At 35.1% G+C, this 24,491-nt stretch overlaps 1 protein-coding gene across 1 annotated transcript; it reads right to left on the minus strand.

Annotated features, from left to right (window-relative positions):
• Positions 1–7,137: 7,137 nt before the first annotated feature.
• On the minus strand, positions 7,138–23,941 carry LOC116012895. The gene is made up of 4 exons (XM_031252566.1): positions 23,363–23,941; positions 21,245–23,209; positions 8,699–8,724; positions 7,138–7,552 (listed from the first exon to the last, which is right to left on the minus strand). Exons 1-4 carry the CDS (start codon positions 23,939–23,941, stop codon positions 7,138–7,140), a joined length of 2,985 nt encoding a protein of 994 aa, XP_031108426.1.
• Between the last annotated feature and the right edge of the window lie 550 nt (positions 23,942–24,491).

Below are 24,491 nucleotides of genomic sequence, written 5' to 3' on the forward strand. Positions count from 1 at the left end.
ACAATATATATAAACCTATAAATACAGTACTAGTAGAGGTATAACACTAATACAATAGTTAGAATGTAGAGTCCTAATAGAAGTTAGTCATAAATTTGTTTGCCAAAGTTTAGAAAGAATCAATCGATCTCCTTGGTAACCTTGTGATTCCGCACTTGGCTTGTCCTTCAAGGGTAAAAAAAAAAAAAAAAGCGCTCTGCACATCAACACATCATTGGCCTCCATTAACATCATCACATCTTGATAATACAAGATATGTCCTTGCAAATCCCCTACCCCGTCAAACCTATTTACACTAGGAGTTTTGAAATTGGCTGGTAAGGGTTCCTACATAATCCTCCTTGTGAAAGGGGGTTTGATTGTGGTTTTGAGTAGCATGGATAACTTACAGATAAGTAATATTTTGGCATAGTTTTACACATTAATTAAATCTTCAATTGATTGAAAATTTTAATGAGCTTAGGGTAGATTGTGCTCCTAATTGATCGATTTTGGCTTGTAGATAAAAAGGAAGGGGCAAGTGTAGGAATGAGCACGAAAGTAGCATTTTCAAGGTAAAAAGTAGCTATTTGCAACAAATAACAAAGTCACAAGGACATGACATAGTTGGAAGACCAAAAGAACAAGTTTAAAAGAAGCTAGAAAGAAGTGTCACAATGGAACTTACGACCGTGTGTCTAGGCGTGATGATGCTAGGTAGTTTTCTAAACGTTGGTCCTCAATCATAGGAGGCTAGAAGAGTTGGTGCGTTAGAAGAAGAAGTGTGGCAGTGAAACTAACATGATACCCCAGGACACAATAATTAGATATGAATAATATAATTTTAAAAATAAGGTGGTGGTAATAATAATTGTATGTAAAAATAAAATAATAATATTATAATACAAGACAATTAAATTAGAACCCTAGTTAATAGCAACAAATTATAAATTAATTAACTTCTCTTGATCTATTGTTTTATATACTCTAGTAGTAAAGTTAGATTTTAAAAGGCTTATATGTCAAGTTTCATTTGGACAATAATATATTTTATTTAAATTCTAAAACTAAAATAATTAGTTATTTTTGAGTGACAAGAGAAACATGCAGCCACTCCCCGATTATGTGCATTGGGTAAACCCTGTCTTATATGACCCTAGTCAACAAAGCATCACAAAGAGGTAAACCAATTTAGGTTATCCATAACTGACCGTCTCAAACTAAGAAAGTCAATATGCCACTCTCACTAGGAGTCGGACTTAAACCTTTTGATTACTAAGCGAATAGCCTAACCAACTTGTGGGGAACATTGGGATAAATATTTAATTATTTTATTTTTTAAACATATGACTTAAAATCTTATCACTGTTTTTTTTTTTTTTTTGAGGACTACTGACTATGTTACAATGTAGTATCTGTCCATAGCTACTTTCTCAACCTAATGAAGCACAAAGAGTCAATCTTATCACTGTTATTATAAATAAGTTTTAAAATATTTATGCGCCAATATTTTATTGGTAAATACTAAGTCTTTTAATTTTTAAAAGTAAAATATTTAGTTATTTTATTTTGTAAACATATGACTTAAAATCTTAGCATCAGTATCATAAATCATATATATTTTAATAATTCTCCAAAAAGTTAATTATAAATAGATAAAACCACACCATTATAATGAAAATAATTTACATTTATAAATAATTAATATTATTCAACATAATTTATATATATATTTTTTTGAGAATAAAAGATTACTGCATTAAATCACGACTAAGAATGTCAACAAGAAAAGATGGAGGAATGTCTAGCCATTCCCCGCAACCTGACTCGGAAAAGGCCTCCCTAGCAACAGCGTGGGTGGCACAATTCGTAGATCGCTTTACAAAAAAGAACTCAACATCATCAATCTCATGTGCTAAAGCTCTAATATCATCAAGTAATACACCAAACGCAGAATAAAATGATGGGGCTTTTAAAGCATGGAAAACAATCTGGGAATCCATTTCAACATCCACACTTCCCATGCCCGTATTCTTGAGCCAGCTGAAAGCTTCCTGAAGGCTTAGAGCCTCAGCTCCTTAACCATATAAGACCCCGGCTTACACACGCTCTTCGCAGCAAGTATTAGAGTGTAATGCACACAAGGAGGAACCGCAGTGAACATAGCTAAAAGATATACAAAGGGTATTCTTGTACTTACTCATTCCTGGAGTTAGTTGTAACCACCGAGTGTATATATGTTCACCATCTTTGTATCTGTTACTTTGTAACTTCCAGCTCAATAGCTCATCAATGAGAAATCCGTTTCCCTTTTCCCTTTCGCACTGCATGTAGAACTGCTCATCATGATATCAGAGCACAGGTGCACATCCTACGCCGTCGCTGTCCCCGGTGTTGGAGACACCAATCCTGGAACGCGCACCGCCACACCGATTACGCCGATCAACCGATCTCCGATCCGCAGCAATCTAGAGTTGATTCCGCAGAGGAATCCTTCTAGCCATAGAGGAATTTCAATACTGATGAACTGGAGAATCCTCTCTTCCTCAGTTCAAGTGACAATCCACAAATGATTCTAGTAAGTCCGCCATTAACAGGAAGCTCGAACTACGGCACTTGGGCGATCTCTATGCGAATTGCCTTAGAGGTCAAGAACTAGTGGTCCTTGATCGATGGAACCACGGCATCACCTGAACAAGATCAACCGCAATTCGCCGCATAGAGGCGATGTAACTTGACAGTTTGTGCCTGGATTTTCAAATCGCTTCATCCGTCTATTGTCCAGAGTGTAATACATTTCACCAAGGCGAAAGATATATGGGAAGACCTGCGGAGGAGGTTCTCTCAGCAAGATGCTCAGCGTATCTCAATATTACAAAATGAGATATACAACCTGAGACAGAACGCGATGTCTGTCAATGAGTACTACACTAGAAGCCGAACTATGTGGGAGGAAATGAACATTCTGAGGCCGCCTCCCACCTGCAAGTGCAATCCGAGATGTTCTTGTGATCTCATCGATCAAATCTTGAAGGAGAGAGACACAGATCAGGTAATTAGATTTCTGCAAGGTCTGAATGATAATTACAATAACCTGAAGTCGAATGTGTTAGTTATGGATCCGATACCGGAAGTCTACAAGGTTTTCGTAATGGGAGAAAAGCTTGAGAGACAGATTAGTCTAACTAACTTGAATTTGAGCAACCTGGACATTAATCACTCCAATGCTGCTATCCAAGATTCTATGAATGATGATAGTGTATCTGCTACAATAAACAACTACACTGTAAGACGCTCTAATCCTGGGAGAGCTAAGTGTACTTACTGCGGATTGTCTGGTCACACGGTGGATAAGTGCTATAAGAAGCACGGTTATCCCCCCGGATGGGTGTCGGGATATAAATCGAGAGGAAAGCAGCAAGTCACAGCAGCTACAGGCTTGAACAATGATCTGGGAATCACAACTGATCAATTACAGAAGCTGTTATCTCTTGTTCAGACTCAATCTGCTCGGAGTCAATCCCCTGCATCCTCCACTTCTGGAACATTAGCAGCAGTAGCATTGATTCCTAAATTTGATGAACAACATGTTAATGATGAAGGCAAGTCTCCCTTAACTATTGTCAATTCCCTTTCATTATGCTTTTCAACATGGATCCTCGATTCGGGAGCTACGAATCACATTATATGTTCTATGGATTTCTTTTCTAATTGCCATGAGTTTGATGAAATTAAAGTGAACTTACCTACTGGCCAATGTGTTGATGTCAAGCATGTAGGAGATGTTGAACTGAACAGCAAATTGTGTTTGAAAGAAGCTTTACACACCCCTTCTTTTAAGTTCAATATTATTTCTGTAAGTAAGTTGCTTCAAGATACAGATTACAAATTGATATTCACATCTGGACAATGCTTGATTCAGGGGGATCTTGGGCAGACAGCTGGTATAGCTAAGGAAGAAAGAGGATTGTACCTCATCACAGAATCACCGAAACTACCTCACACACTTTATGCTATGCCCTGCACTTCTGTGGAGACTTAGCATCAAAGATTAGGGCATTTCCCCACTAATAAGTTGCACTTGTTCAAAGATATTAGTGTTTCTAATTCAAAAAGTTTGATTTGTGATGTATGCCATTTAGCAAGACATAAACGCTCTCCTTTTCCTCTAAGTGTTACTTGTTCAAAAGCTATTTTCGATCTTGTTCATATTGATATATGTGGGCCGTTTCCAGTGTGTTCATTAAAGGGAGAATACTATTTCTTAACTCTTGTTGACGATTACTCAAGATTTACATGAGTACATTTGATGAAAAATAAAAGTGAAACAAGGCAGTTTATATAGTGTTTTCATGCTCATGTGCTTACTCAGTTTGGGATCTTGATCAAAACTTTTCGCAGTGATAATGGGGCTGAATTCAATATGAGTAATTTCTTCTCAGAAAATGGTATAATCCATCAACGGTCATGCGTTAACACGCCTCAGCAGAACGCCATAGTCGAAAGAAAGCACCAACATATCTTAAATGTTGCTCGTGCTCTCAGATTCCAAGCCCATCTCTCATTGGAATTTTGGGGACACTGTGTAATGCACTCAGTATATATCATAAACAGGCTACCCTCTCCGGTAATCGAGTGTTCTAGCCCTTATCAACGGTTATATGGAGAAGTACTTTATATTACTAACCTCAAGGTTTTCGGTTGTCTGTGCTACGCAGCCACTCTCTCTAGCAACAGGCATAAAATGGCTCCCCGTGGTCGAAAGTGTCTGTTTATTGGCATTCCTGCTGGTATGAAAGGTTACATGATGTATGACTTACATGACGGCTCTATATTTGTGTCCAGGGACGTCACATTCCATGAAGAACAGTTTCCTATGGCAGTAGAAAATTCTCAATCCCAAACACAGCAGGCTCCTCCTCTCCCAAATATTCCTATACACCCTGAGTCGGAAACCTATGAACAACAACACCAAACACTGGAACAGCCACGGCATGATGAACAGACAATAAATGAGCAGCAATGGTCTGATCATGAGCAATCACATTATAATGGCACTCCCATAGCAGACTTGGCTGTACCACATCAAGTTCAGATCAGTGAGCCCACATCTATATCACAACATAGTGATAATGACCAAGAAGTCACTTTAGAGCAACCAAGCAGCACCTCCCCTGCTCAGCCCAGACGATCTAACAGACCCCGGCGCATTCCTTCCAAACTACAAGATTACTACTGTTATTCAGCTATAATCAAAGGTTCTTCTCCTCACTTCCTATCAAAAGTAATCTCCTATGATAGCCTCTCTCAACCTCACATGTTATTTTCTATGGCTGTTACTGCTGCTGATGAGCCAAAGTCATACAATCAAGCTATGAAACATGATTGTTGGAAGGAGGCAATGTCTGTTGAGATCCGGGCTCTACAAGATAACAGAACTTGGATGATTACTGATCTGCCACCCAGGAAGATACCGATAGGGTGCAAATGGGTATACAAGGTGAAACTTAAAGTCGATGGTTCCGTGGAACGTTACAAAGCAAGGCTGGTGGCTAAGGGGTACACGCAGCAGCTTGGAGTTGATTATATAGAAACATTCTCACCAGTTGCGAGAATAAACACCATACGAACCTTCCTTGCTACAGCCACTTCCCGGGCATGGCACATTCATCAACTAGACATCAACAACGCATTCCTACACGGTGATTTAAACGAAGAAGTGTATATGGTCCTACCGCCTGGTTTTCAGGGAGAAAAGCCGGGGTAGGTATACAAACTTCTAAGATCCCTATATGGCCTCAAGCAAGCCAGTCGCCAATGGAACGCGAAATTGAGTTCAACCCTCATTGATAAAGGTTTTGAACAGTCCAAATCGGACCCTTCTCTATTTACAAAAGGTTGTGATACATCATTTATTGCTGTTCTTGTATACATCGATGATATTCTTGTCACAAGCCCCAATCTACAACTTATACAAGACTTGAAAACATTTCTTGATACCACTTTTAAAATCAAGGATCTGGGCACCTTGGGATATTTCTTAGGGATTGAGGCTCATATGACTGAAACTGGTTTGAATCTCTACCAGCGCAAGTATGCTCTGGATATTCTGAATGAGGCTGGGTTTATTACCTGCAAACCCGTGAACACACCTATGGTCTCAGGTCATTAGTTGAGCAAAGGAGGTGGAACCATCCTCCCAGATGTTTGCAGCTACAGACGCTTGATAGAGAGACTTCTGTATCTAACGGCAACAAGGCCTGATATCTCGTTTGCTGTTTAGCAATTGAGCCAATACATCGATGCCCCGACGGATGAGCATCTCACTGCGGCACACAGGGTGCTCCGGTATATAAAGAAAGCCCCTGGCCAGGGTCTATTTTATCCAAAGAATACTAACATACAACTCAATGTATTCTTCGATTCGGACTGGGCAGCATGTATAGAAACACGTAGATCAGTCACTGGATTTTGTGTTTTTCTTGGCTCATCCCTCATTTCGTGGAGGTCGAAGAAGTAGGTGACAGTATCTCGGTCGTCATCCGAAGCGGAATATCAAGCTCTTGCCGCAACTGTTTGTGAAGTCCAATGGATCACATCTCTGCTGAAAGACTTGCAGATACATCTACACAAACCAGCGGCCTTGTTCTGTGACAATAAATCCGCTATTGCTATAGCCGAAAATCATGTTTTCCACGAGAGAACGAAGCATATTGACATCGATTGCCATATTGTTCGTGAGAAGGTCACGCAAGGTCTCATCAAGCTATTAGCAGTTTCCTCATCCACACAGGTCGCGGACGGCTTCACCAAAGCTCTCCCAACTTCAATGTTTCAGACGTTCATCTCTAAATTGGGCATCCAAGACATGCATGCTCCAATTTACGGGGGGGGGGGGGGGGTATTAGAGTGTAATGCACACAAGGAGGAACCGCAGTGAACATAGCTAAAAGATATACAAAGGGTATTCTTGTACTTACTCATTCCTGGAGTTAGTTGTAACCACCGAGTGTATATATGTTCACTATCTTTTTATCTGTTACTTTGTAACTTCCAGCTCAATAGCTCATCAATGAGAAATCAGTTTCCCTTTTCCCTTTCGCACTGCATGTAGAACTGCTCATCAGCAAGAAACCTCCCTTCATCATCACGTAAAACCTACCCAAGACCCATCACGTTTGTCTCCGCCCTAACAGCCACGTCAGTGTTCAATTTGATACGACCTACCGCTGGCTTAGTCCATTGTGTTCGGTGTGAAGCTGCAGCAGCCTCACAGTGGTTTGCATTTGCCGAACTCCAATTCTCCAACAGCGCAAGTCCTCTCCGGATGGCTACATGTACATTGAAAGTAATCCCCTTCCACACCCTTTCGTTCCTACTGCTCCATAGCGACCAACACACCATAACAAACTTTGTGAGCATATCATCATTCAAAGCAGTAAGGACATTAAAGAACCACTCACTAATATTTTGAACTGCAGTACCCGTAGGAATCGGCAGTTCTACCAGAGACCACACACGCTGTGCTTCACTGCAATGAGCAAACATATGTATGGCAGATTCATTCTCCTCCCTGCACATGTGACATATTAATGAGCATGAAACGTGCTTCACTAACAAAGCATCCCTGGTTGGAAGATACGAAGATGCTAATTGCCAACAGAAAATCTTCACCTTCGGGGGAATATGTAGACTCCAAATTCTGCGCCAAGGCCGACTGTCCGCCACCACCATTGATAAATATTTATAGCAACTTTTAACATAATTTATATATTTATTAGTGAAATTTGTCATTCACTTTATAAATTAATATAGTATTAAATCACACCATTATAATGAAAATAGTTTACATTTATAAATTAATACTATTCAACATGTTAGGAATGTATAATTTGTAAAGATTTTGATGAGCAAAAATTGTATTTTGAAAATTATTAGAATTCCCAATTTTATCCTGTGTCTAGAATCTTATTTAGCTTATATAGCAAGGAAGTGAAGGCCAAAGCATTCAAGCAAAAATAAACTTGGAACATTTACCAAGTGTTGGTAAACATTTTTGGAAGGAAGTGATACACGGAAAACTACCTTATTAAGTATATTTGAAGCAAGGAATGTATCAAAGGTTCAAGTAGGGAAGGTGACAGGATACTTGCTTGGAAAAGGAGTCAAGATACACAGTTTGAATCCTATTGACAACAATTTTTACAAGGCATCTCGAAGGAACTATAATTTGGCTAAGAGCTTAAGTGTAGAATGAGCTCTAACACTAGCTCTGGTATGGAATGAGCTCTAACGCCATCTCTAGTGTGCAATGGATAACAAGAGGCTCTAACACCATCTCTAGAGTGGATAACAAGAGAGGCTCTAACACCATCTCTAGAGTGGATAACAAGAGCGCTCTATAAGAGTCTAGGTAGTCTAAAAAAGATAAAATGATTGGTTCACAAAAAATTGTTTATACTCAGGCAAGAACCAATAAATTGAAGAAATTATTTATGCTCAAGAATAGGTAGTCTAAAATGGATAAAATGATTGGTTCACGAAAATTGTTTATGCTCAAGCAAGAACCAATTGGTTCACTAAAAATTGTTTATACTCAAGCAAGAACCAACAAATTGAAGAAATTATTTATGCTCAAGAAAGAATCGACAGATTAAAGGTTTTTGGAAGATCAACTTGATTCATCAGATCAAGAATGCAGCAAAAGTCAAGCTTTCACATTGGCAGATATTTCAAATTTGGAGGCTGCAAATAACAAAGAAAATCAAGTCAGATAATGGAAAGCTTTTAGGACAAAAGTATGTTTCAAAACGAGGAGTAACAGAATAAATTTTCAAATTTATTTGACAAAATGCAAAAGGCCATCAATTGTTGCAGATCAAGTTGGCAAATCTTATCAGATCAATCTCAAGGAAAAAATGGACGATCAAGATCTAGAGATGATCAATGGGCAAATAGCTTAAACAACTATAAATACCCATGAAGACTTGAAGAACAATGTAAACGTGAAAAAGAAAAGTGATAAGCAAGTATTGAGCTATAAATCTTCAAGTCTGAGAGAGAATTAATTTATCTTTTTGTAACACTATATCTCTACTTAGTCTAGAAAGAGAACAAAGTAACAAGGGAGCTTGTGAAAACCCTAGGGAGTGTAGCTTTGTGCGAGACACTCATTGGTGTAGGAGTATAGCTTTGTGCGAAATACTCGATCATGCAGGAGTGTCGCTTTGTGCAGGACACTTGAGAAGTGCTGAGTTTGTCAACTAGCACTTGTTGTTCACTATTATATCTGGGTGATTGAAGATAATGAATTCACTCCTTGGAGTGAAAGGAGAAGTGTGAATTAGGAGAATTATTCACTTATATCTCTAAACTGACGCTATCTGGGTTTGCTATCCCTCACGTCTGCATGCAAGCAAATTTTTGTGCACATCATACTTGAGCTATTCCAAGCATATCTTACATATTCCATGTGTTAAACTCTTCACAAAGCACTTCATCTTTAAGCATAACAATTTACGTACTTAAATTCTGTTGTGCACCCTAAGTCTGATTGTTTTTAATCTTGTTACTTAGAGTTTTGAAATTACGAAATGTTATTAATTTGAAATTGTTTGAAAAGTTTATTCATCCTTCTAGACTTTTTACCACCCAATCAGGACCAACACAACAAATTTATATATTTATTAGTTGGATTTATCATTCATTTTATAAATTAATATAGTTTATGAACAATCTTATATTTTATTTGAACCACTATTATATGATCTAATATTTTATTTCACCAAAATATAAACTTTAAAGTTTATAAATTTTAAATTAAATATTTAACACTTCTCCCAAAAAAAAAAGCATAATCAAATTAAATTAATTATGTTCGTTGGTAATGTCACTTTTGAGTTTTGAAGCACGTACTGTGGACACAACTATGTTAATAATTAATGTATTATTATTATTTAATTTATATTATTTTTATTTTTTATTTAAAAAAAATAGAAGTACTTCAGCATAACCTGAGAACGAAACTAATTTTAGTTTATTAGTGTGAAAGTAGATTATTATATTGATTAACCTTAATATCTTGTGTAGTTAGTAAGTGATTTGTACCTCATCAATTTGGTGGGGCAGTTTTAATTAGTTATTCACCAATTATCAATTGGTAGTATTGTATTTATCATATATAGCAAATTTTGACAATAGTAGTGTTTATCGATCATAACTCCGAGCTAGCGCGCTGTGTTGGAATTTGAACAAATAAAACATCCATCAATAATGAATTTCATATTCATTTCCATTAAATTAAATGTTCTTTTAATTTAATTATTGATTAAATGAGTGTCACAACTAACAAATTAAAATGAATATTAATATTAAATAATCTATTTGTAAATACATTAATAAAAAGCATAATTGAGCGGGCAGCTGGGAACATTTGAAAAATGCATGTAGGATTCTAGACCATAATTGAACGAGGATTATCATCATAGGATAAAATGTCGTATACTAAAGCTGATTAGCTTTGTTAATTAAATAATTAGCAGAGGGTCAAAGAAATTAAGATTCTTAATTAATTACCCAATTAAGTTGACGTAAACTCCATTTGCGCAACCAACCAACCACCAAGGATTGTACGAGGTGGACTCTGACTCTCTGCAATATAATACTCCGTATATACAATTTAGATTCTGTCGTTAAACGGCAGTAGTTAGGCCAGGGAAATAAGAAGTCCATCTCTGAAATAACCAATTAATTAATTAATTAATTGTAATGATGGAATTTAATCCGTGGTCCAAAGTCGACTTGCTTGTATTGTTGAACTTTTGATTTTGCATGCATTGATCAAATGTGTTTACCAACCCACAAAAAAAAAAAAAAAAAAAAAGAGAGAAAAGAAAAGAAAAAGAATCTGGTGGAAGACCATATAGAGATAGGGAAGGATAAAGAAGGATGATCTTAATATGAAACCAAGAGAGTTTAAATAGCTCTGCATGCAACAGCAAAATCAATCTCTACGCTAACAACTTGTAGACTAATTAAAAACAATACAACTACAACAAAAATAGTCTACACACTAAATAGGTACAATAATCTGCCGTACACTACTCCTTTACATGCCCCGCAAGATGGTGGTTTTGTCGGAGACATCCAACTTGGAGCGAAAACTTTCAAAAGACCGACGAGGCAACGATTTGGTAAACACATCGGCAATTTCATCTTGCATGCGAATATAGCGAATTGACAAAGCCCCATTACTAACAAGATCACGTAAAAAAAAAAAAGTTTACCTTCTTGTGGCCCTTTAACAGTTAGGGTCATGAGGATTATAAGGGATTGATTTCATTATGGTCCTTTATCGATTAGGGTTATGATACAAGTTTCACTGAAAACACACATTTGAGTAGCGGCTACGAGATTCTAGCAAATCAAAATACACCTTAAGAAAATGAATATTCTAATTAAAGAATCGAAATTTTTTTACCACTTTTGCTAAATTTCTTGAAGAGTTAAAAGATATGATGCATGTTTTATTCAAAATATATCTTTTGTATAGTTATTGTGGATTTTCTGTAAATTAAAGTATAACCTTAAAAGAAAATGAATATTCTAAAGAATTGAAAATGTCTTTGCCACTTTCGCTAAATTTCTTGAAGAGTTAAGATACGTTCTTAGGAGAGTGTATTCAATCATGACTTTTATAGACTTTTAAATACTTCTAAAATGATACCAAATAGATTTTAATGAGAGAAAATATTATTTTTAGTCCTTCTACCATAATAAATGTATCAATAATTTTGGTCCTTAACTATTAAAATTTTTAAGTTAGGTGCATAAATATTCAATTTATATCACATTTGGTACTTGACTATTAACATTTTAAAATTAGGTTCATTACTATTCAATTTATATCACATTTGGTCCTGCTGTTAAATTGTTTTTGGTCAAATTTCCGACCAAGTCACCGATAACCAGATAATTTATTTAATTTTTATTTTAAAATAATAATTTTTAAATTTAAAAAACATAAAATAAAAGAAAAAATAAATATAAAAAAGACAGTCACCCCCACCCTCCTCCTTCGTCCCCGGAGACGAAGGATGAGGGGGGTGGCCAGCGTTCTCTTCCACCGTTCCTGTAGAGACAAAGGAGGACGGGGAGGGGGGGGGGCAATGAAAAGGGGGTGGCCGGCGTTCTTTTATTTTTTATTTTTAAGTTTTTTAATTTAAAAATTATTAAACAATTTTTAAAATAAAAATTAAATAAATTAGCCGGTCACCGATGACTTGGCCAAAAATTTAACGGCAGAACCAAATGTTATACAAATTGAATAGTCATGCACCTAATTTGAAAATGCTAATAGTCAAGGACTAAATGTGATACAAATTGAATAGTCATGCACCTAATTTGAAAATTTTAATAGTCAATGACCAAAATTGATACATGTATTATAGTCGAGGGACTAAAAATGATATTTTTTTCTTTTAATAAACTTTTATTGACTTTCACAGAGTCGTTCACAACTTTTTAAAACTTTGTAAGACTCTATAAAACTCTATATAAAAAGCTTTTATAAACTTTTATCTATTTTTTTTATTTTAAAAAGTCTACAAAGTCATTGAAATTCTAAATTAAATACATCCTTACAAAAGTCATTAAAATTTTTTGAATACTACATGACTTCTAAACACTCTTTAAAAGTCTTAATCGAATATCACCCTACTTTAAATTCTTTAAAAATCTTGATTCAATACCTCCTGCCTTTTAAAGACTCCCTAAAAGTTTGAATTGAATACCACCAAACTTTTAAAGTTTCTGTTAGGAACCCTCTGTATTGAGATTTTGATGATACCAAAGTTAAGAGTTTAGACACTCAAATTCACTCAGTCATGTATAGAACGAGCACATGGACGAATCATTGTAACATTTTAGGATTCGTGCTCTCTAGCTTGTTGTACTTACACTATGACTGTCCAAATGACTAAGGACGAGAAGTGAAGTCTAAAAATAACCTGAAGACATAAGACTTTGAAGGAAATTTGAAGGCCGAAGACATGAAGATTGGTAAACAAGACCAAGAAGTATGAAGTGGCCGAATCATGGAAGGGTTCATCTCTTGATGACTATCAAGGTCGAATGATAAAGAAAGATCATTCGAGGAGTTATTGGGCGAATGATAAAGTTAATCATTTGTTATTGAGCATTAAGGCACGAATTATATTCATGACTCGTGAGGGCAAGCCAGAAAACATTCTCTGTGCGAAAAACAGTCCAAAACCTTAATTAACATTGTGGGCGATAAACCTTAAGACAAATAAAGTCCTAGGAACATATCCCAAGATCAATGCATTCATTTAAAACTATGTCCTTTTGTGTAAGACTAAACAACAAACTGTCTGCACAAAGTATGGCTCAAACGGCTATAAATACTAACACCCACATAGGCTCAATAACCAGCGGTTATTACACAATGGACAAAAGGTGTTTGGATTTTTGTCTTCTTCCCTTCAACGGGACAAACCTTCACACCTATAAATACCCCCTCTCAATCAGAAGGTGGTGTTGGTCCATATTTTGAGATATTTGCAAGCTATCAAGTTCTAAAGCTTCAAGTGATCCAAGTGTGATAAAGAGAGAAAAAGCTTCAAAGTTTTATCTAGTATTAAACAAAAATCTTGTGCTGCTTCACTGCCGATTCAAGCAAATTCAAGCCAAGATTTCAAGTTGGAGGAAAGAAGAATCAAATATTCATCAACCAACTCTACTTGGAGAAAGTAGAACGAGGCGGAGTAGACTTGTGAAGTTGAAAACGTGTGTTGTCCGGCTTTGTGAGCTGAGCAAGGAAGCATACAGGAAGGATCTTTGTACTAAAGGAGATATTAGTGCAACCCTTCACAAGTTGTGATGAATAGTGGAGTGGACTTCATTAATAGCCAAACCATTATAAAAATCTCTCACTCTCTCTCTTTCTATTATCCTCTTTATTTACGCTCTTTAAATATCGCATTGCATCTCATTGACCATGCCTAAACAATTCTAAACTACTTTCAAATCGTGCAAAGTTATTATAAAGTTTAAATCTCATTTTTCCGCTGCAAAATCACTCTAACCAATTAAGTAATATCTTTAAAGATAACTACTAGGGTCGAAACTTTTTGAAAAATCCTAGTGAGTCTATTCTTCCCTCTAGACTCACTTAGCTACTCATCGGGACTAACAGTTTCAAAAAACCTTTAAAAGTCTATGAATGTCATGATTGAATACATTCCTTATTTATGTATAATTAACAATATGTTTGGGTGTGGAGAATAAAGTAATATATTTTACAATAAACTTATACAATTATTTGTTTTAACTTTTTATTCTTAGGAATACTATTTCTAGAAATTAGATATTTCTTTTACACGTGAATAGTCATTTTCAAAGTCCACTATATTAGCTCTACTTTCTAATTCTCACAAATAATAATAATAATAATAATATTATTATTATTATTATAATTATTGTTATTGTTATTGTTATTGTTATTGTTATTATTATTATTACTACTACTTATTATTACTACTACTACTATGCATGCATGCATGAATAAGCTAAACTATTATTTTTTGTCTATTAGTCAACCTAATTATTTATTCTTCAATTCATTTAATTTTAAATATTTTTAAAGTATGCCTTCTCGTTTGATATCATTTTTCGATATATGAAAGGAGAGAGACAATGTAAGGTGAAGTAGGCATATAGCATTGATGGATGAGAATACAATCGACTGAAATGACGTACTCCAGTCCATGATTAGATGTCGCTTTATATGGGCGGAGAAGGGGTTTTACCAAGTCTTCCTCACTTGGTATTTTTGTTGTGGTGTGACGGATTGGATTGTGATGCACGTAATTGGTGGGATTCAAAGTCAACACTTTGACCACAAAACTGATATTTATATAGTGTTTGGGTGCCAAAAGATCGAAATAAAAAAGCACATGTGTGTATTTCCGCAAATTATATGGTGGACCATGGTCCACAATGCATTGTGGACCGTGGTCATAGCTGATACTGTAATTGTGTTGAACGGATATTACAGTTGTGTTGAAAAGATACTACAGTTGTGTTGAAAGGAAACTGCAGTTGCGCGGAACAGAGGTCACTTCATCCGTCTGTAAATGCAGTTGTGTTGAACTGATACTGCAGTTGTGTTTCGCGGATGAAGTGGCCTCTGTTCCGCGCAACTGCAGTTTCCTTTCAACACAATTGCAGTATCCGTTCAACACAATTGCAGTATCAATTCAACACAACTGCAGTATCAGCCATGACTCATGGTCCACAATGCATTGTGGACCATGATCCACAGTATAACAACGACTCATGGTCCACAGTATAACAACTGGTGTATGTCGCCCTACTCAGCATATAATAAAGTCTTTTATGGGTTAACTGTATAGAGAAATGACTATATGTTAATAATGCTTTTTATAAACAAAATGGATTAATCAAATTTTTTTTTTGGTAAGGGATTAATCAAATTTAGTCAATGATTTTTATAAACAATATGAATTAATCACATTTATTCATCTGAATTTATTTTGTTGAGAGATAACGAAAAACGAAAGATAAAATATAGTGATAATTTTATAAATATTATAAACTTTTTAAAGTTGAGTATATTTTTTCTTTAATTTCCAGCCACTGATTAACTTAGATGAATTGATGGGATTAATTTTATTTTTTCGAAAGAAGCATTCTTCTCACTTTAAACTTTACAATATATATATATATATATATATATATATATATATATATATATATAAAATAATCACAGCGTACATAAATCACAAGAAAAACATGAATTGACTGTAACCTAACTAAACAGACAAAACAAAACAAAATAAAAAGAAAAACCCAAAAACAAAACAAAACAAAAAAAAAAAAATCTCCATAATAACCGCCTTTGACTTTTATGGATGTTAACGTTTAGCCACTAATTTTTCTTTGGAATACTCTAAGGGTGTGTTTGGTTGGAGGGTTTAGGCATAAGGTATGGGTATCAAAGTGATTGTTAGTGTTTGGTTTATAGGTTTTGTGAATGCTACTATGGGTTTGGAATACCCCATTAATGGCAAAACCCATACCCTTATTAGATAAGGGTTTCATCTCCCTTCATCATTTCTTCCCCAACTATTAATAATCATTCCCATTCCACCCAACTACCAAACATGCTAAATAATTTCACCAAAACCCATTACCTTTACCAAGTATTTGATATTCATTCCGATTCCGATTCCCATGTGCGAACCAAACGCACCCTAAATCCTTTAAAAAAGTGAAGCTAAGGGTGTGTTTGGTAACGCGTAAAATGGTTTTCGAAAAATATTTTTCGAGTTTTTAGTGTTTGGCAACGTCCGGAAAATGTAGCCAACGGAAAATATTTTTCATTGACCAAGGAAAATCAATTCATTTTTCTGGAAAATGACTTACGAAAAAAATCTCCGCAAGTCATTTTTTGGAATCAGCAAAATGACTGTTTCGCATGTTCTCGGCCAAATTCAAGTCATATCACCCATGACCATAGACCTCCTAGGGAAACCGTCAGAAAACTCGCCGGCGGAAACAATACAGGTTTCCGCCGGAAACCTGGGTTAGGCACTTACTTTTTTTTTTTTTAATTCTATTTTTTAATCAATAACATTATTTTAATATTATTATAATTTTTTATATTTTAAATAAAGTAATTATAATATTTAATTATACAATTCTACCCAAGACAGTTCTTCATAATACATCCAAACACTAGAAATTAAACTATTTTCCAGAAGTCATTTTACTGCTCTCTAAACGGACCCTAAATATTGGCTTTGAGTATATTATAAAATTTCAAATATAATTAATAATGATCAAATATTATTTTTTTGTATTATTATTAGAACTTTAATAGGTATTTTCCTAAGAAATATAAATATATAATGTTGTACCCAAGTAATTTTTGTTTTTTTTTTGAAAATTAATAACATTAAAATTAAATCTTCTTAATTAAACTCCATGCTGGAAGCTCATTCTTGTAAGCATTATTTTCATAAAACTGTACTCTCAAGCTAAGCTATCACAAGTAAAATAAAAGCATGTTTATTTAAGATAGATCGCATAAATTAAATAGAGATAAAGTACAAATAATCCATTGAACTATTTGAGAAATAACAATTAAGTCATCGAACTCAAATAAACTCCAAATAAGTCGTTGAACTCCAAAAAAAAAAAAAAGAAAAAAAAAAAAGAAAGAAAGAAAGAAGAACAAATAAGCCATTGAACTCGAAGCAAAAGAGCACTTAACACTTTTAACATGTTAACTCCAGGTTTTTGCTTACTGGATTGCCAAAATTGTTGTTATTATTATTATTATTATTATTATTATTATTATTATTATTATCCACTTGGATAGTATTATATTTTAAACTAATTATAATCAAAATAGTTTTGTCTTGCCAATATTTGACTTATTTATTTTACTATTATTTTTTCACTGAATTTCTATTTAAATAATAATAAATAAATAAATAAATTATATTTAGAAAAGACAACTACTTTGATTATAATTAATAAAAAAATGTAAATAAAATAAATATTTGGCAATCCAATCAATAAAAACATGGAGTTAACCGCTTAAAAATGTTAATTGCTCTTTTTGTCGAGTTCAATGACTTATTTGAGATTATTTGAGTTTGATAGCTTAATTATTGTTTCTCAAATAGTTCAATGGCTTATTTGTACTTTATCACAATTAAATATATCGTTTAGCTCAAACTTTAGTATCAAGTCATATATAATTTTGATTATTAAATCCAACATTATATTTTTGTTAATTTCATGGAACTTTTTGTTTTCCCTTTAATGGAAAAATTTCTTATTTATAAATAATGGAAACCCCTGAGCAGGGTACCCAGTCGGGAGAGTCTTTCAGTATCTGGAGCCCGTAGACTGATTTTCTTTTTTCAGTACACGAACTCCCGGGTAGCTCACATGACTTGCCTAAGTCCAAGTTTGTTAATTTAATTTTTTCCCTCTTTCATTTCCAAGGCTTATTAATTTTGTATAAATACAAGTATGTATAATTACTCTGTCCGATTATTCTTATATTTTTACTTCACTATTTCTTTAATTTTATGATTGTATTGGCCCGTCAAACTATTTTGCGACCGTAAAACCAATCATAATAAATGCGTTGTTTTTATGAAGAGGTGTTATGGAGTGTATCACATATATGCAGTAGACTTTTGGGTCTTACAAGGAATGGTTCAAATCGTCTAGACAGCAGTCGGCGGGGCGGGGCGGCGGGCAAGTGTCAAGTCTGCTACATTCTTACAACCGACTGCGTATAGTAGTGGTCATGAAATGAATAAATAAATAAGAAAATTATGAGCCAGCCAAATTACTGTACAATCCATATTTTTTATAAAAAAAAAAAAGAAGTCAAGTTCATTAGAATGTTGATGATGTTTGACCATTTTAAATAATAAATTAATTGTAAAAGTTGTCACCGGCAACTAACCATAATCTCGTCAACGCTAAACAAATCCAAACCATACCAAAAGGATTATTAAAATTCTCCGTAACAAATAAACTCAGGCTTACTACATCTCCTCAAAAATCAAAATCATTAAATTATGGAATCTGCACGTGGCTTTGCTGTATTACGTTGAACATTTTACATTTACTGTTTTTTGGGTTCATGTGGCCCGTTGAAATCCTATGCAATTGTAAATTGTTATACCATCACCAATGTCCACTTTATCTAAAATTTAATATATTATATATTTTTAATTAATAAATAATTTATTTTCAGTTGATAAATTATATACATATTATAATTAACATATTATATATTTGTATTTAACATATTATATACTTGTAGTTAATAAATTATATATATATATATATATATATATATATATATATATATATATATATATATATAATATTAATTGTAATAGGTACATAATTTATTAACTGGAGGTACATAATATATTAACAGCAAGAATATAATACATTAATTGTAATATATATATATATATATATATATATATATATATATATATATATATATATATATATTTTGAATGAATACATATTCTGTTATTTACATGTACATAATCTATTAACTGAATGTATATAATATATTAATAGAATATATAAAATCTGAATGTCATTTTAGACTAAGGGTCTGTTTGGAAAGCAGGAAAATGACTTCTGGAAAATGAGTCATTTTTTGGAAAATAGTTTCATTTCCAGTGTTTGAAAGTATTATGGAAAACTGTCTTTGTGTGTTTGGTTTATTTTCTGGAAAATGGATAGAATCGTATAATTAAACATTGTAATTGTTTTATTTAAAATACAAAAAATTATAATAGTTATTAAAATAATGGTATTTAATAAAAAAAATAGAATTTATTAAAAAAAAATGTAACAAAGGTTTCCGGCGGTTTCCTCACCTCCTTGGTCCATGGTCATGGGTGATATGGCTTGGTTTTGGTCGAAAACATGCGAAACAGCTATTCTGGCGATTCCGTAAAATGACTTACGGAAAAAAATTCCGTAAGTCATTTTCCGAAAAAATGAACTGATTTTTCTTGGTCAACGGAAAACATTTTCCGGACGTTGCCAAACACAGAAAACTCGGAAAACATTTTCCGGAAGCCATTTTACGGGTTACCAAACACACCCTAAGATTCACATACCACAATACAAGATAAATACATTGCATAATTTGCCAATCATGTGTCGCTACAGGCTAAGGCAAATTATTGTGTGGACCATGAATGCAATATACATTTTTAATATACTAAAAGTACATTATTTGATAATATATAAAAATCATGTAATTTTAAATAATGTACTTTGTGTATACAAACACAAAGTAACATACTTTTAATATATTAAAAATGTACTTTTATTTATGGTGCACACAAATGTATGGATCATAGTCCATGCAATAATGATTTACATGCTAAGCTCTGGGCTTATCCGATTCAATCCAGGTCCAGTTAATTTGAGTCTTCAAAGAAGTATTTTCTTCTCTTTTCTCAATGGTTTGTAGGAGGCCCACAGAGGCATGCCAGGGCAAATTTTAGCGTGAGTTCTACTATGTATATTTTAAAATTCTATTTTTGATGTGGTAAATAAAGATAAGCACATAATATGTTAACTGTAGGTACATATTATGTTGTTAACATATTATGTATTTTCAATTTATTTACATACACAACTGAAAGCACATAATATGTTAATGACAAACACATAATTTTTAGACCAGGATTCATAAATGACGGTATACAATTGGCATGGCAGTCCTCATTAACATTACAGCTGCCAAGGAATTAAAGTTATATGCAAAAATATAATTGAGTCATTTAATTTGAAAGATTGTAATTGACTCATTACAATCAAATCAAATTGATTAGTTTTACCGGTTACTTGACTAGGTGATTTTTTTTAATTCTATATTATTTTTTATATTAATTTTTACTATTTTCTTCATTTTCGGTACTAGAGATGAATAAAAGTATACCTCTGGCTATAAGCATTAAAAATTTAAATGACGTTGTTCAGTTGTTATGCCATGAATCCGGGTCCATCTTGGTCTATGTTCACAATTTTAAAACTCTATGTTCACAATTTTAAAACTCTATGTTTATAATTTTTAAGCTCTATGTTCACAATTCCAGAAATCTATATTTAATGGTATAACGCAATTTTTGAATTTATATCACAAAATTGTGAATATAGAATTCAAAAATTATGAATATTGAGTAATGTAATTTTGTATATTAAGATGGACTCGGGTCCATAGCATAATTTGTCGATGTTGTTGGGTTGTGGTGGATATTTAATTATTAAATTAATTACTTTAATTGAGTTAATTGGACTAATATTTATTTAATTGGTAATCAAATGACCCAATAAATCATTAATTGGTCTAATTACTTAATTAAATGTAATTAGATGTTGGATTGTTCAACCCAAGATGGTGAAATATTTAATTGAGTTGGATCAGGCCGGTTGCATTAATTAGGCTGCATAATTAGCGGGTTTAACTTGATCCCGACCCATCAAAATTATATGTGGATTATATATTTTTTTTTGAAAACCAAATAGTGGTAGATTAAAATAATGCCGAAATGGAGTCTGGCGGGATAGAATCCCAATACAAAGAGTCAGCCTGTAAATAGGCCGAAGCAGCAAGCGTGTGTGCACCTAGATTAGAAGACCTAGGTACATAACTAACTGAGCAATGAGTAAAAGACGACATTAAAGCCCTAGTGGCATTAATTGAAAAAGCAACATAAGAATAAAGGGCAACGTTGTTCGAACATAACAGTTGTTTGAGATTATAGCAATCAGTGTAGACATCCACGGAAGCCAGACCACGATCTTTGAGCCAAGATAAAACCTCCTTGCATGCGAGTGACTCGGTCATGAGTGGTGAGAAACAAGCGGGGAGATGACCATTGAAGGTTGCTAGGAAACCCCCATCTGACGAGACAAGGATTGCTCCTACCGTGGCTTTCCTTGCGGCTGAGTTGAAGCTGGCGTCGAAGTAGCACTTGGGCGGTAATCCGTTTGCATGTGGCAGCGTATGTGCAGCAGCAACAGGCAAAGGAGCAACGTTGAGATGAACTGGAGTCGATGGTGAATGAGGAGCCGCCAGGTGCGTTTGTCGCCAAGTCGTCACCGACCGCCAGACAGCCTTCGGCCGCGGCAAACACCCCTCCCAAACGGCCGAGTTGCGAGCCCTCCAAACATAATATAAAACTGCCGCTGCCACCAAGATTTGTTCGTCCGTTAGCACACACAAAGCATTAGAAAACCACATTGGAAAATCATTCCCATTCACACTATTAGCATGCAAAGAAGATTCATGCCATACTAGTCTTGAAAAGTCACATAAAATCAATGAATGCATAATACTTTCATGCTCAAGACCACACATTGGACATGCCGGGTCCACCTCAACTCTCTTTAAAATCAGATTGGTGGTGGTAGGGAGAACATTTGAGAGGGCCTTCCAAAGAAACGTTTTCCACTTTGCAGGGGATTTGATTTTCCAGAGATGTGACCATTTATCAAAGTCTCCTGGCGAGCTCTCAAAGTTTCCAATAGTATTTCTATAGCCCTGTTTGACCGTATAGGTACCTCCTGGGTCCCCAACCCAAAACCATGAGTCCTCATAATCCAGGCTAACCGGAACTTTCAAAATGCGTTCGACATCAGTGGGGCTAAAAATATCACAGAGGATGGAGTGATCCCAAGTTCCAGTATCTGGGTCAACCAGACCTGAAACCAGAGAGCCATCTAATTCGTGGGGCATGTTAGTCTGAATCATAGGGTTAGGACCATCAGGTAACCAGGGATGACCCCATATTAAAGTAGATCTTCCATCTCCAATTCTCTTTCTTACTCCACTGCAAATTAACTCATGGGCTCCCATAATACTTCTCCAGCAATAACTTGGGCAACTACCCAACTTTGCATCAATAAACGAGGTCTTAGGGAAGTACCTAGCTTTATAAATTCTTGTCACCAGAGAGTCTGGCCTTGTAAGGAAGCGCCAGGCCTGCTTACACAGCATTGCTAGATTAAAAGCCCTTAGATCCTTAAAACCCAAACCTCTGTAATTCTTTGGAATGCATAGACGGTCCCAGGCTTTCCAATGAATACCCCGTTCACTGCCCGAACTCCACCAGTACCGATTCATGGCCCGCTCAATAGACTGACAGACCCCATCTGGGAGCAAGAAGACACTCATGGAGAAAGTAGGCATTGATTGGGCCACACTTTTGAGTAGAATTTCTTTACCAGCTTGTGAGATTAACCTCTTGTTCCACGAACCAAGCCTCTGCTTGATTTTATCCTCAATGTAGGAGAAAACAGCCCTCCTATTTCTCCCTATAAAAGATGGCAAGCCCAAATATTTGCCAAAGTTGGGCGCCTGAGTAACCCCCAACACTGATGCCACATCTTCCCTGCAAACTTCAGAGGTATTCCTACTAAAGCATACACTTGATTTATGGTAGTTCACCGCTTGACCAGACATACTCTCATAGATATTAAGAGAATTTCTAATGACTTCCGCCTCATGGATAGTAGCTTTGAAAAACGGAAGACTATCATCTGCAAAAAACAGATGTGAAACCGGCGGTGCACCTCTGGCAACCCTGCACCCATGAAAATCTCTTCGGGATTGGGCCTGCTGCAGCAAGAAAGAAAGTCCTTCTGCACAAATGATAAACAAATATGGCGAGAGGGGGTCACCCTATCTAATCCCACGAGTGGGAATGACTTGACCAATGTTTTCCCCATTCACTAGAAAATTGTAGGATACAGTGGTGACACATAACATTACCAACTGAACCCACCTTTCAGAAAAACCCAATGCTACCAGCATTTTGCGGAGAAACGTCCACTCCATACGATCATAAGCTTTCGCCATGTCAAGCTTGAGGGCAGCCCACCCAACCATACCAGTCTGCTTCCTGTTGAGATAGTGACCCAACTTCGCAGCAATCAGAATATTATCACTAATCAAACGATTAGGGATAAAAGCGCTCTGGGATTCCGAAATCACATCTCCTAAAAGAGGTTTCATTCTGTTTGCCACCATCTTGGCCATAATTTTATATACCACATTGCACAAAGCAATTAGTCGAAGATCATACACCATCTCTGGAGACTTCTTTTTAGGAATCAACACCACATTAGTGTCATTGAGACACTCAGGGAAAGAACACTCATTAAGACACTTGAGGACAAAAGTGGTTACATCATCCCCTACCACATCCCAGAAGTGTTGATAAAAACCTGGGTTCATACCATCCGCGCCTGGAGCTTTATCAGGAAACATTGAAAATAGGGCTGATTTCACCTCCTCCCCCTCAAAGGGTCTAAGGAGTTCAACATTTTGACTATGTGTAACAGGTGGCATAATAGGGGCAGTGAAAGAGTCCACAGGAAAAGAGGAAGTATTATTTGTGGATTATATAATTTTGAAGAAATTTGGATAAGTTAGTATTATTTGAAATTTGATGAAATCAAAAATCTGGACATGATGGTGTCCCGATACATTCCTTATATTTAATTCAAATAATTAAATTAAATATAGTAATTATCCAAAGTGATAGGGTTTGTTAGATTTTATCTACATTCACCACTATAAATAATGGTTCATTTTAGAAGAAAGGGATCTCTCAAGATCTGCATACCGAAACTCTACTAGAATCTTACCGAAACTCTACTAGAATCTCGCCAGAGGTATGTCCGCGTATGTCCGCATATCGTATAATATCTGCGCTGGAACACGTCATTTGAGTTCATTTGAGTACCCGGTAACACGTCATTTGAGTACCCGGTAACATGTCATTTGAGTACCGGAAACCCTTCCTTGAAGATCAAGTTGGATATAAGCCTTTCATTGAAGAACATGCTACTTAACTCCGGAGAACTTTCGGCAACTCGGCACATTTCCAATTCATTGA

This window comes from Ipomoea triloba, chromosome 3 (assembly GCF_003576645.1).
Source record: "Ipomoea triloba cultivar NCNSP0323 chromosome 3, ASM357664v1".
In the NCBI taxonomy this organism is placed as follows: Eukaryota; Viridiplantae; Streptophyta; class Magnoliopsida; order Solanales; family Convolvulaceae; genus Ipomoea; species Ipomoea triloba.